The sequence below is a fragment of the Ursus arctos genome, unplaced genomic scaffold (genome assembly GCF_023065955.2).
Source record: "Ursus arctos isolate Adak ecotype North America unplaced genomic scaffold, UrsArc2.0 scaffold_21, whole genome shotgun sequence".
Taxonomy (NCBI): Eukaryota; Metazoa; Chordata; class Mammalia; order Carnivora; family Ursidae; genus Ursus; species Ursus arctos.
In genome coordinates this window covers 15,762,159-15,776,680 of record NW_026622886.1, presented here as the reverse complement: position 1 = coordinate 15,776,680, position 14,522 = coordinate 15,762,159, and the positions used below count along the sequence as shown (strand labels likewise).

Below are 14,522 nucleotides of genomic sequence, written 5' to 3'. Positions count from 1 at the left end.
GTCAGTCATAAATACGTCTCGTCGGGGACTTGGAGCTACCCCACATTCTACCGTTTGCAAACGGGTACTACGGGTGAAGGGCGTCAAAAGGTACAAACTCGCGGTTACGAGTTCTGGGGGTGTCATGGGTAGCGCGGTGCTACAGTTCTCAACACCATCCTGTGTATTTGAAAGTTGCTAAGAGAGTAGATCTGAAAGTTCTCATCACAAGGGAAAAAACTAACTGCGAGGTTGCCGGACAGGAGCTAGAGCTGTTCTAGTGGTCACTGCACAATATACACATAAATCATGATGTGGGGTACCGCACACGCATACACAGTCATCTGCCAACCGCATCTCACTGCAAGTGGGAAAGAGAGGGGGGCTCGGGAATTTTACTGTCGTTAAACAGATGAGAAAGCCAAGCCAGAACCTCCTAGCAGAGGCAAAGTCAGACGCTGGCGCAGGTCCCGTTGGTCAGGACGGTGCGGCTGACTCTACCGTCCTTTTCCCTCTGTGCTTTGGCTTGCTGGTCCGTGCTGACGGCAGAGTACTATCAGCTGCTATCACACAGTCCACCAAACATGTCTGCCTGCGTGCCGTCATTTCTGCTTCTCCAGCTTAGTTCCTCTCGTGGCCCACATTCAGCCAAGAAAGCACAGGAAAGCGGGAGCTTCGTCTCCCACATCCACCACCCACCGGCGTCATGACTTCGACATTCCCTGCATATTCCTGAGCCAGCCTGAGCCACACCGCGTGCTGCACACCGAAGATTACAGAACTCGGGAGTCGCCCGTAAGAGAAAAAGGAGCACGGTTAAAAATATCAGACTGCAAACATATTCTTTAAAGAGAAATGAGAATTCGCAAGGGTCTAGCAACAGTCATGGCTTTTAATGCTATTTTAAAAAAAACTTTCATATTTTATAACTACTCAGTAAGGTCCTTTCTTGATTTTTGCAGTAAATCTGGTAGTCCCACAGAGCATGCATTAAAATCTTTCTGACCTACCTACCTCATTCTATTACTTAGAAATCTAGATTGAGTGAACAGTATACAGAATATGACAGGTTCCAAGTTACCTTGGTTATATCTGTTTCTTACTCATAGTGTCCTTCTAAGGATGATCACTGCAGCTTTGGGATCTGGTGGCCAATGAAACACTCATCCCCCTCCCTGTACCCCCCGCCTTGGCAATTCTAGCTGCATGGTATTCCCCTTCGGCCATCTGAGATCATGACACATCCTTTTCTACCCAGTCCTACGGCTGCCTCTTCCCCTAAGTTTTCACTGCCTGGAAGGTGGGATTTGGGAAGACGCCTGTTCTGCAGTGGATGAGAGGTTTTCTCACTGTCATGACAGTGAGAGTCTAGAATGCAAGGAGGTCAGGTGCTTGCCGGTAGGTACATACCAGCTTTTCTCATGGGAACCTGCCCCCTAATTCTGCGTTTGCTCCAGTCTTTTTATTTTCACCTACCTGTCATCTAAAACTGAAACTATCACAAGCTGAATTTAGGATAGATTCTAAGTAATGGAAACAGGCTTAGAGATCCTAAAGTATAACATTTGCTAAAGTATGTTCTGTAGAATGCCACCCCTGCAAGGTGCTCTCCGAAAAAAGCTCAACAGCCAGATGAACTCGGGAGACATGGCGCACTCCACCCCCTCCCAGCATCTGAGCATATTAAAGCCTTGGTAACGTCCCTTAGTAAGTGAACTATGTTCAACTCACATGGTAGATCTGTGGGGGGACTTGGGCCTCCCTTCCCAGACCACAGGACTTCTGTGGGAAAAATACTCTGAATTTCAAATCTAACTCTCCATAAACTGGAAGCGTTCTAGACATCACCGACTTTTCTCACTGACAGCAGATAATCATAAAAACATTTTTTGACCTGTAAAAGCTTTACAGGGTCAAAGCAGCAATAACTTTGCAATAAAAAAATGTATATGTATGCATACATATCAGCTAAAAGATAAAATGTATACTTAAGGCATTCTTATTTCTTCTTCTTTTTTTTTTTGCCATTTGGGCAAGCCTAGGAGAGTGACTCATATCAAAAAAATTTTAAGGCTTCCAGACTGGACTGAATATTGAACTGTGCTATATAAAGATACAGAATCCATGCTCAAAAAGGCCTTTTTTTTTTTTTTAGTGCAAGCCAAGCTTGTTGCATCTCAAAATTGCTCAAAGGCCCAGGTCAAGGCTGGTGGTCTTTGTAACTATTTTGGAAGTTAGACAAACTGTGTTCACCTAGAGAGGATTAAAATGGTGGATTTGTGGTATATGATGAAAATCCCTTGGAGCTGATACCAGAATCCTAAGCCTGTGAAGGTCTACCGTAAATCGAACACCTGGGTGAAAAGATAAAAGATGAGGCAATTCTCTACATGCTTCCAAATGTATCGGGGACATCATGTCAATCCTAAAACTAAACAGTTGACTATTTTCCCCTCCATTTCGCCTCGGTATTCTGACACCACACATACACTGCCAAAAACTCAAGGGGGCCGATGGCTCATAGGAATCATTTTTAGTTTGAATATAGGACAATGTTTGGGGTGTGATCACAAAGGCCAATTATATATTACTTTAAAAACCAATTTAGAAAGAGATGCCGCAGTAGTCAAGGAAAGTCTGGGATTCATCCTGAAGGCCATCACGATATTAAGGCTGACATGCCGTGCGAACATTGCATGGAGGCAATAGACCGTTCTAAGGCCTGCAGAGTCAATTATTTTCTTTCTCTTGTTTCTATTTTATTTATTTATTTATTGCTTCTATTTTTTTTTCAGTCCTTTTACAAGAGCAGTGGGAAAACTCTGGATCATAAACATGCTTGTGGCAGATCTATTTTATGTCTTTTAGCAGAAAGGGGACCGGGCTGTCGATTGTGATGTCGGTAGGCAAGGAGAGGGAAGAGGTGGGAAAGGAGCTAACATCGAACACCTGTTATTTATGACGCAGTCTCCATATGTTCCTTCATTTCGATCCTGATGAAAACCCGTGAGGTACACATCCCTGCACCTGGTTTATAGACAAAGGAACTCAAGACTCAGAAAAGTCCTGCAACTTGTCTACGACCAGGGCGCAGGAAGCAGAGCTGGGCTGTGAACTCTGATCTGCCTGTTCTTTCTCTGACACTAATCCAGGTGCCACAGTGAAAGGTGTTTCACGCAAACCAAAATATGCGTGGAGAGAATGGAATTTTGCTGTTTACAGAAACAACGGCATTTCACAAGAACGGTGAGTTGTGTTTAAGGCACCAGAAACCTAATGCGGAAATGACTTGAATCAACACCATCGATCTCATGCAAACAGACACAGCCAGATATTCAGAGCAGCCTTCAAGGGCTTTGCTTTGTAGTTCTTACTCTTACCACATACCACTTTTATATTATTTTTCACATACCTCCCAAAATAGAAGGGATTTTTTTTTTTAAAGACACATGAACATTCTTTCCTGTTTTCATTCTCCAAAAACTGAAAGAGATGAGCTCCTGCAGCATGACACAAATGCTCTGGGCGTGAGCTGATGTGCCTTAGAACGGTGTGTATTTTGGATTATGGGTCTTTGGTGCTTGGGCGTTCGCCAGAGCTGACAAAGCCTGCTCCAAGAAGTTTCACCCAGGACACTGAACTGTGAGCTGGCTTTCCAAGAATACGTAATACTGCACTTACTGTGCAATTCTTTAAATATGTATATGTCAAACACACTGGACAGAGCAGTACTGCCAAATTAAAGGGACATTTTAGAATTCTTCTGATTACAAATTATTTCATGGTTGCAGCCATACTTGCCCTATCAGTTTCAAATACAGAATGCCCAATATACTGTATTAGAGAGAGCCTCAAGAATTTGTACCACATCGAGGGTATCTATCTACCTACCTTCAAGGAACACTTGTTCTCTAGAATTGCTTTCATTTCTCAAGTTTGTAATAAAGGGCTAATATTTAGACTAATGACAAACAGGACTGTGAGTGTTGTAATACTGTAAGTATGTCGTTACAAGACTAACTTCTGAATAAGCAAACAGATCAAGCCTTGGTGTTCCCAATTATTATTCGTAGGTGTCTAATTCGTTTGACTACTTTTCAATATAGGAGGCCGCAAATAACATATGGGGCACTGAAATCATTTTCCTTCCCAACAATCCTAGACGACTATACCCTACTATTTTAGAAGTGGCCACCAGAAAAACCAAGAGGCATTACTATACTTTGGTACCAAAGAAAGAAATTTATGTGTCAAATCTGAAAAGTGAAGTTAGTAGTGGAGCAATAGAAGTTTGGATACCAAGTAGAAGCGGAGTTCTAAATTTAATGGATGAGTGACAAGATAGAAAAAGCTCAGAAAAACCGAGTCTGCAAAATACCTTACGTTAGGCATACCTTAACACTTGATAAAAAGCCAAGTTTCTTTACTGCAAGTTGAGCTTTCAACAAACTGCAGGTACATTTGGGTCAATATTTAATTCGTCCAAAGACAGTACTCACCACATCAAAGGCAGTAAACACGTGACAGTAGTGGTGATTGGACTTCAAATCTTTTGTGATATAAGCAAATGTTGAGAGGTCTTCCGGGTCCTGCGCAGCACAGGAGATATTACGAATTTCATGCTCAGCAATTATGTTCTGGAATAAATGAAATAAATGACTATTGTTTTCCTTTGCAAACCAGCATATTTTAGAACCAAGGCAAATGACTTGGAATCAGTTGGCTTTCCCCTTTCTAGAATGTTCTAGACCAGCAACATTCAAAGTGATCCAACACACTATCTGTGGGCAAATGTATACCAGGTCTGGAAGGAATGTTTTCATTTAATTAAAAACAACCGAATGTGGTCATATCCTGCAGCAGTGGTTCTCACCAGGTGCTGTGAGCAGAAGCACTCTGGGTGGCAGACACGCTTTAAAAAAATAGAAGTTACTAAGCATTTTATGGTTTTCATTCCCCATATACACCTACCAGTAGGCAGGGCTGCCTTCTGCTAATAATGTCTGGAAAGGATCACCTGCCACATTCTGCATGCTGGGAGAAACTCTGTCCCAAAGAGCTCTTTATTTTTATTTTATTTTATTTATTTTTTAAATAATTTTTATTTTGTTATATTAGTTACCATACAGTACATTCCCAGTTTTTGATGCAATGTTCCGTGATTCATTAGTTGTGTATAACACCCAGTGCACCATGCAATATGTGCCCTCCTTAATACCCATCACCAGCCTAGCCCAATCCCCCACCCCTCTCCCCTCTGAAGCCCTCAGTTTGTTTCCCAGAGTCCACAGTCTCTCATGGTTCATTCCCCCTTCTGTTTACCCCCCTTCATTCTTCCCTTCCTCCTTCTACCTACTTTAAACCCTTCCCCATCTTGCTGCTTACTGTCCTGTGCTCTGCCCCTATTGCCCTGAAGCAGGCAGATAGAGAAGGACGTGGGCAGGTTGAAGCATCAAGGTGCTCTCTCTTTAAAACATTTTTTTAAAGGATAGTTGACACTTCATGTGACATTAGTTTCAGGTGTGCAATACAGTGATTCAACTTCTCTATATGTTACGCTAGGCTCACCACAAGCGTAGCTGCCATCTGTCACCATGGAATGCTATTGTGGTATCACTGACTGCATTCCCTGTGCTGTGCCTTTTACTCCCATGACCCACTCATTCCATAACTGGAAGCCTGTATCTTCCACTCCCCTGCATCCATTTTGCCCATCCTCTTACCTCCTTCTGACAACCCTCAGCTTGTTCTCTGTATTTATAAGTCTGATTCTGCTTTTTGTTTATTTATTAATTTTTTAAGTTCCACATGAGTGAAATCCTACGGTATTTGTCTTTTTTGATCTTACTTCACTTAGCATAATACCCTCTAGGTCCCTCTGCGTTGCTGCAAATGACAAGATCTCAGCCTTTTTATGGCTGTGTAACATTCCATTGTAGATGAATGCCCCCCCACGCCCCTTCCTTATCCATTCACCTACTGATAGAGGCTTAGGCTGCTTCCATACCTTGGCTACTGTAAATAATGCTACTGTAAACACAGGGGTGCATAGAGCCCTTTGAATTAGTGCTTTTCTTTGGCTAAATAGTAGTGGAATTAGTGGATCAAATGGTAGTTCTGTTTTTAATTTTCTGAGGAACCTCCATACTGTTTCCCACAGTGGCTGCACCGGTTTGCATCCCCACCGACAGTGCGAGGTGCTCTCTCTTGAAGAGTCCGTAGAGGCGGGGGTGGAGAGGTGGTATGAGCCGAACAACCGCACTGCATCATTCAGGTCCTGGATGTCCGGCCGGATGCCGGGCCCCGTGGACGACACCACCTCACGAACTACGCCGACCGTGTAAAACTATGAGTGGGTGCTGCGGCTGTCATTCTCATCTTACAGGTGGGGAAAACGGTACTCTAAGGGCCTTATGCAGGGCAGGTGGCAGAGGTAGGACTAAAATGTTAGGCTGTCTGATGATGGATCTCAGGCTCTTTCATACACTGCAGGGCCTCTCATCTCCACCGCCCTCTCCGTGGTTTAACAATTTCATTTTCTTCCCTCTAGCATTTCTTCATGCCATCTCCTTGCCAGCCCTCTCATCCCAACGTGCCTCTAAGAGTAACTGGTGGGAGGTAAGTGAAGAAAGGTTTAAGTACCAATATTCTGAAGCACAAAATAACCAAGGAGCATCGTGTTGGCTGCAAACCCTGCTAGAAATTTCTTTGGATACACAGATGTTTAAAAAAAAAAAAATCACATAATTGTGCAATCCTTTTTTATCTTATAGTACCCCCCTTTATGGATTTTTTTGTAGTTGTCAGAGATCTAAAACCTTCAATACGTTAGTTATGCTAATTGCTTTTTAATTGCACAGTCTTAAATAACCTGTTGGCCATAAAATGTTCCACGTATACCCATCAATGCCTAAAAACGCTTACAAAATGTCCTTCCCTGCCAGCACCCCCAGCAAGCACTTCATGTCCCTCGCTCTACTGAGCTGTGTGGTTGGGAAGCAATTACAGAATTAACACATAAAAGAAAATTAAATTAAGACGTTCTTCACTGTGGCCTGTATGTTGATGCTACGTGCAGCGCTGTCAAAAATAACTCAATTTGAAATTGGAATCCCATAAACAAATAACATTCTATTGCAAGATACAGTTTCAAAATAGAAGGTCATGATCTTCTTCTGGCATTCAGATAGCATTTCTTCAAGTAGAAAACTAAATAAGGAACTAGTGGGTCTTAAAATGAATTTAAGAATCTACAGTCTTGCAGGGATGATGTCAGCAAGTGCTGAGAGCCTCTGCCGTCATCTTAATTGGGGGCTGCCATTACCTCAGGGAGTGTGGATCTGGTGTCACCTACCCAAGATCCACTGTCACCAGAAATAGAGCATTGGCTCCAGTTTTGTTTTGTTTTGTTTTTTAACTCAACTGGCATTTTGTGTTCCTGAGATCTTTTACTAGCATACGATAGATTGGAAGATCAACTTCTTGGGAAAGTATTACCGTGAAAAAATGCCCGGTGATTTTTATTACGCTGAAGTCCCTGAATCTTGCCAATTCACAAGATGTCACTTCTCAACGATCTTCAATGGCGTGTGATAGCATCATGGCCCTGGGCAAAACTATAAAGTTGGTAAAGTGTATCTTTGGAAATCTCTATTATGGACTCATGTCTATGTCCTCCCCAAATTCATATCTTGTAATCTTAGGAATCCTGAAATCCTAAGCCCTGATGTGATAGTATTTGGAGGCAGTGCTTTTGGGAGGTGATTTGCTCCTGAGGGTGAGGCCCTCCTGATGGAATTAGTGCCCTTACAAGAGAAGGGAGACCTAGCTAGCTCTCTCTGCCATGTGAGGACACAACAGGAAGATGCCATCTATGAGCTAGGGAAAGGGCTCTCAGCAGACACTGAATCTGCTGGTGACTTGATCTTGGACTTCCCAGCCTCCAGAACTGTGAGAAATATTGCTTGTTATTTAAGCCACCCAGTCTGGTAATGTGTAATAGCAGCCCAAATGGACTAAGACATTCTTCCTGTCTTTCTTGCCTTTCCCCCAATTTTCTGTAACCTACTTCTCTATTCCCCAGGAGCCCAGGGCTGTCCTTTAGCTGCCCACCAAGGACTGCCCTCCTCTGTGTTGCTCCGTGTTTCCAAATCAGCCTCCTCTCCCACTACTGAAAAATTATTCCTCTGTTGCCGTGGTCTAGAGGGAGGGCGGGCTAACAAACGTACTCTACCTTCAGTTAATAACTGATGTTTCATCACCCTAACTGGCCCTTTGAAAATGTGCTGGTAAGTGAATTCACATGGACAGCCTAGGTTGGGAGGTATTCTTGAACAGAGCTTCCTGAGCTATCTGTGGGGCTGGAATGTGGTGAAGCCCGGAGACCTCATTGTTGAAACGCTGCCATCACTCTGCACTGTCTACACAAGAGTGAGGCCAGCTCTCCGTGCGGAAGGTGCGTCCGAGACCAAGGACACTACAGCCAGAGACTGGATGGTTGGTTTCCTCCTCGGGGAAGATGTCAAGGAGGGACCGTTCTTTCCACCTCTGGCCACGCAGCAGGTGGTGGCTTCTCCATCACTGAACAGTGGAGTCAACAGAAGGTTCAGGTGATGCATCTCCATTTAAAATGGACTCCTCTTCTGTTGCTCGGCCTCCGTATCTAAGCATGTTCTAAAAGGCTCAAAAAGGCTTTTAGAAGCCTCAAAACAAAGAGTGAGGAGGGGCTCATGCTGCCCCTTCTTTGGGATGGAAAGTCTGTCCCTCTGCAACAGGGACAGACTGTTTTTCTTGTCTGTTGCCTTCATCATGTTGAAAAACAGCTAAAAGGGTGCCTGGCTGGTGGGTGCAGCACGGAAGGGTTTGGTCCAGCCAGTGAACAGACAGGTTCTCAGAAGGGTGTGTGATACGTGGCGGTGGGGCCTAGGAGCCAGCCTCTCCCCATTGCCCTCGCCCCTGGCTCTGCCAGGCAGGACCCTTCTGAGTCTCCTCCTCAGGCCAGACCTTCTCTAGGAGAACACAGTGCCCCTTGGGAGAAAGTGTCCGAAACAGAGGCAGCACCTCAGCCCAGGGCTGCCTAGGGGTGACCCGCAGAAAGGCTGACGCAAATGAGAAGAGCACCCATGCTTAGTGGGCTCTTCATCTGACTCTGAGCTTTTCAGAAGGGGAAGTATGTGCTACAGGAAAAAAAAAATAGAAGCACTCGTTTAAACAAATGTTCTGAATTATTTTGTGCTTAAAAAACAGCATAAGCCCTGTTTGAAGCTGGCATTCAAAAAGCAAACAAACAAAACCAAATCCCAGCACTGCACTGTTCCTAATTTAGCTGGATGAGAAGGCTGAGGAGGGGGTCAGGGCGGGAAGGCAAAACGCAACCCGCTCTCAGCCAAGTGCTGGATGTGGGGACTGCGTGAGCTCTTGCAAGACCCCGTCGGTCTGGAGACGGGTCCGTAGCCAAGCTGTCAGAGAGCTCTGCGCCCAATGCCTCGCTGGAGTTCTCTCCGGGCTGTGGGTCTGCGGAGAGTTGATGGGCTTTACCTGCAGCAGCTGAGGACTAGGTCTATTCCAAGTTCCATTTTCAATTCAAGACTATTTTCTGCTCTTCCTTCTTATATCAGGATTAGTGGTTGGATTTGTTTCCTAAGTTTCTAGGCAATATGTTTACAAGTTTCTGTCTAGGCACCTAGCCCTTCCCCACAGAGCGGCCGAAGTCACGCACTTAGAGTAAAAGGAAAGAAGTGCTTTGCCGGAGGGCTCATCTTTCCCGGTCTAACGAGGGTCACAGAAATGTAGAACAGCACACTGCAAACTAACGGGTAGACGGTGGCCGTGGAGGGACAGCAGACGTGTTAGGTTAGGGGGTGGGGAGGTCAGGGGAAGGTTCAGCCGGTCCCCCTGACCAGCTGCCTGTAGGGCTGCAGGGCCGTCTCTCAGCAGAGGCCTGAGCCGGGCCGCAGAGCCGGGCGGCCTATGAAGGTGCGCGGACGCGGCTGGGCTCTAGCTGTCTGAGCACAGCTCCCTTCCCAACACGGCCCGAGAAGGGCCTCCAACAATACATCCTCGAGCCCTTTCGGAACCAGTCCCTCGGCTCCGGCTGGTGCCGGTGCTTCTCAGGCTTTTGCTGTCAAATCCCACCAGGGCGGCCTGACACTCTTTCTTCCTTCTGCTGTTCTAATCCAATCTCCCTGCCTTGCTTCCCACACACCAACGGCCAGACTGTGGCCCTGAGTCACCCACTCTCTCCCTACCCACTGTTCGATCAGGCTAGATTGGCCGCACAGCAGGACACTGGGATGGGGACACTGTACGGTTGTCAGTGTGGAAGTCAATGTCCCCAGATTCCTGAAAAAGCCGCCAGGCACATGTTGTCAGAGGGAGGCTGGTTTGCCTGCCACCCACATATGCACTTTGCCTTTGCTCTAGATTCTGCAAATACGCGGAGGACCACACTGCAAGAACCCGAAAGATCTGCTGTCCTCCTTTAGTGTTTTCATTCACACGGGCTTATCTTTTGTGTCTTTCTCAGTGCTCACACTTCCACAGAACAGTCGTGGGTGAACAGGCATTTCTGGATAACTCGTCTACTTACTGGCGACTGAAGCGGAAGCGTCTCAAGGTATGGGAGGGTCAGGGTCTAGAGCCCCTGGTGTGTCCGCAAGCCAAATGCAGCAGGACTGGCAGAGCTCCCCCCCACTGCTCGTGGAGAGTGGATTCGAGCGGATGTTAATAATACAGACGCATCCAGTCACACCACGAGCTTCACGGAATGACAGCCTTAAGACTGGGAACTTTCAGGGCGAATACCACTTGTTGAGAAACTGTCAGAACCCAAGACGGCTGGGGTTGTTCGTCTAAGGGAGTGTCAGACTCTTACACTAGAAATATCTTGCTGTTCATGGTTTTCAGATGCAAATGGAGAGAGAGTTGCTTCAGTTCAGGGAAAACACCCAAATGCCAAGGCCTTTCTTGAACCTTAGAAACTGTGACAGCAATGGTGTTGTCAAGGAGCGATCCATAAAGTTCTGAAACTTTAAAAACCAACTGACAATAATTTAAGGATAAAGAAAGTTTGTGCACCAGTAACCAAAAGTGGCTTCCAACTAATAAAAAAGCAAATCAATTGGGATTCTTCTGAGGAGAATCTCCACAGCTGTAATCCCACAACAGTAACTGTCGACCCCATATTGCCGGCTTGAAACTATCATTTCTCAGAAGGCGTCTGACTCCGTGCTTTGGAGATCATCAGCCTGCATGATCGCGCTGGGTTACAACAAGCTTTCTGCTCGGGTTTCAGAACCATTTCTAAAACTGGGAGGTGGTTCTCCTAAGGAGATCCGGGGAGCCTGGGCTTGCGTGTTGCTGATACAGCAATCTTCTTTGTTCTACTAGACAAATCAGGAAACCTCTGAATTGGTTGATTCAGATGCTCAGGGTTATTATAGTCACCCAGGAGTCACTGCCCGTGGAACTCCCCTCTGGTGTCTAAAGCCAGCTGCCCTGGCCCTAAGTTACTATTGTTTAGTTCACCTGTTTCGTGACTTTGATTCCCTTTCTCCAAAATGGAGTGAGTACATGTAGGGAAACCGGGTAGGGGGTCCAGAAAATAAATGCTATTCACCAATGGGGATTGCCTCATTTCCCCTCTTTCTACAGTTTATCAGTGGGGCGGATATAGGAATAAAACACGTGGACATCTGGGGGTTCTGTGAGGAGGAACCGGTCAGGTTTGGCTGTTTATGGAGGGGGACAGCGGTCACACCCAAGCGTTCTAGTCTAGCCCTGGCGCCCTGTCATCTTTGCCAAGAAAGGAACTCTAGAACACTTAAATAAAATGCAACCCAATTGTTCACACACTTGACCTCAGAGCTCCCGAACTGTCTCCACTGTGAGCACAAATCGCAGCAGAGGCACAGCACGGCTTGAGCTTCTTGTCTGATTGTGCCTCTTAAGAAAACCATACAGTTTAAATCCTCTCTTCCATCTCAACAGCTGAGAATAGACACAATTATACAATGTAAAAGTCTGAGAATGTGTTCCTTGCGTCAGGCGTTCACTTCACGTATCCAAAGAAAGGGCATATGTATCTCTAGAGAAATGCGAAGACAAATGTCCTAGTCCTCTGGCTAGTAGCATTCTCCTCTGGCGGAGGGACGAGGACACTGCTGCATTTTCGTTCTATACATGCCTTTTTTTTCTGTTATGATGTTGTCTAGATCCAAAGGGAAATGCCAGGTTCTAAGTGGCCACAGTCTATTAGAGAAGGAGCCACAGAAAAAGCAAAATATGTACAGGAACCCTAGATGAAATCCCCCAGATGAAATGTGCCTTTCTGTGTATACGTATGAGTGAGCGAGAGAGAGTGGGCACGTGCGTGTGTGGGCGTGTGTGTGTGTGCATCTACAGTTGTGTTCAGGGAGCAGAAAGGTGGGGGGCAGGACGTGAATAATATGGGAAATGCTGGGCATGATGGGAGCAAAGGATTTTAGATCATATGCTCAGGAGTGTATCTGGCGTCTAAACCAAAGAGAGGTGCGCTACTCACCTTATTTGTTGCATCAATAAATTTGACTCCTTTATAAGAGACCGAAAGAATAATAGTGGGGACCTTCTTCATTTGCTCTGTAGACTTCTGAAATTAAAATTAGAAAGCTGTTAGAGCAGTTTGTGTTGCATGGCAACTGAAGCACATAATTTCTCCTCTTGAAAGATAAAAATGAGCCCAACTTAAAAACAACACACACACACACACACCAAACACACTAATTTAAATGTATGTCTCTCTTCTCTTGGGCTCAGCTAGGGTTGGGGCTTCTAAAGTGTCTGTCTTGCACTTGAGAATCTAAAAAGAGCTTGTTCTGCCGCTTGCCGTGGGTGAAGGAATAGTCCTTTTCCCTGACACCAAAGGGAGAAATGAACAGCTCTGTCTCCTACCGTGATTTCAAGCAACGATTCTTTGACTGGAGTTAAACCATGTCAGAGTTAACTCCAAGGGTGAGTTCAGCATGAACCAAACATATGCCACCGCTCCCCCTTTTCCCCAGTCACTCTTTCTTCCAGGCACGACGTAGGTCTGAATCATGTAGTTAAAATAGGGATTGAAACACATCATTGGGAATTTTTCTTGAATCTGACCAAATCCATAAGAGCGGGTGTATTTACAGCACCATTGCTAGTGACGACGCAGGACAGAATACCACCCTACAACGATGAAGCCCCCCAGAACAGTCTGTATTTTGAGCCACAGGAAAACCAGACAGTCCAGATAATCTACTTCCTCGTTTAGAGCCGCCAAATTTCCTTAGGCTACGTTCTGATGAGAGATGTGCACACCGGCTTCAGTGCAGAGTGTCTGCAGCTTCTCGAGTTTCATGCATCTGTGAAAAGTTTCTCCACAATTTAGGATGTGCCTTTTCTGTTTAGTTTGATCATTCATCACGGGTCACCGATAGTCTGTGTACTTCATTTCCCACTATGGTTCCTCCTAATAATCACATTAAACATTGAGAAGAACCTACCTGACAGTTAGCCTGATGGATTTTCCAGAGAAGACAGGTGGGAAGAAAAGAGAGAAAATACATAAAAAGGTGAGGAAACCATTTCAATAATTCGCAAACAGCACAAAGTCCTGAGAAAGTACACGGAGAACAGGCTTTACAGGTAAACGTGGACACAGTGAAACGCTCTTGTAGGAACAGCTGCGGGCTTTTCAGACCCCGTCTCGCCCTTCCTGTCCCCTCATCACTGTTCCCCGCGCCGCACAGCCTCATGACTGACACACCAGAACCTTTCACTGCAGGTGTTCCACAACCACCTGTCTTATGGATAGTAAGCGAATTGGGAGAAAATATTACCCAATTTTCCATTTTTAAATTCTGAAATGTGACCAGACTTAAGGCTTTAAGTTGGATAGTGTGAATGAAACTCACTGAACTTAAAAATAATAATTATGTTACATCTTTCACTTTAGGCATGGAAAAGGTGTTTCACATTTTCCTGATTGTTCTGACCCATTTTTGGGATAGCTACTACACTTGTTTCACAGGCAGAGAAGATGGATCAGTAAGAGTGTTACTATTTAGTATTTATTAAATGTTTCATACAGTATAGAAAAAGGGGGGCTCTCCTGAAGTGTTTTTTAACTAGTTTTAAAATTATCCAAACTTGCTAGTTTTCTTTTGTGATTGCCAAGGGATTTTTTAAGAAAGATTTTATTTATTTTTGGGAGAGAGAGAAAGCAAGCATGGGGGGAGGGGCAGAGGGAGAAGCAGACTCCCTACTGAGCAGGGAGCCAGATGTGGGACTCAATCCCAGGACCCTAGGATCATGACCCGAGCTGAAGACAGACGCTTAACCGACTGAGCCACCCAGGCACTCTGCCAAAGAAATTTAAATACTTTTATCTTTTTAATGCTTTATTCAACCAACTCTTAAAACTGCAAGATTCAACCAACTCTTAAAACTGCAAGATAGGGGCACCTGGGTGGCTCAGTCAGTCAAGCAGCTGAGCGTCTGCCTTCAGCTCTGGTAAGGATCCTGGAGTCCTG

At 45.3% G+C, this 14,522-nt stretch overlaps 1 protein-coding gene across 7 annotated transcripts in view; it reads right to left on the bottom strand.

Moving 5' to 3' along the window:
• The window catches only part of ANKS1B (ankyrin repeat and sterile alpha motif domain containing 1B), a 1,053,061-nt gene that overhangs the window by 23,286 nt on the left and 1,015,253 nt on the right, over positions 1 to 14,522 (bottom strand). For 6 of the 7 annotated variants that reach the window (XM_044384492.2, XM_044384493.2, XM_044384494.2 and 3 more), the window contains 3 exons: positions 13,494 to 13,505; positions 12,521 to 12,607; positions 4,479 to 4,616 (listed from right to left, as the gene is read on the bottom strand). In XM_044384492.2, the coding sequence (XP_044240427.1) occupies positions 4,479 to 4,616; positions 12,521 to 12,607; positions 13,494 to 13,505 (237 nt within the window). The remainder of the gene's footprint in view (positions 1 to 4,478; positions 4,617 to 12,520; positions 12,608 to 13,493; positions 13,506 to 14,522) is intronic. The other variant, XM_057316514.1, reaches the window with a different exon arrangement.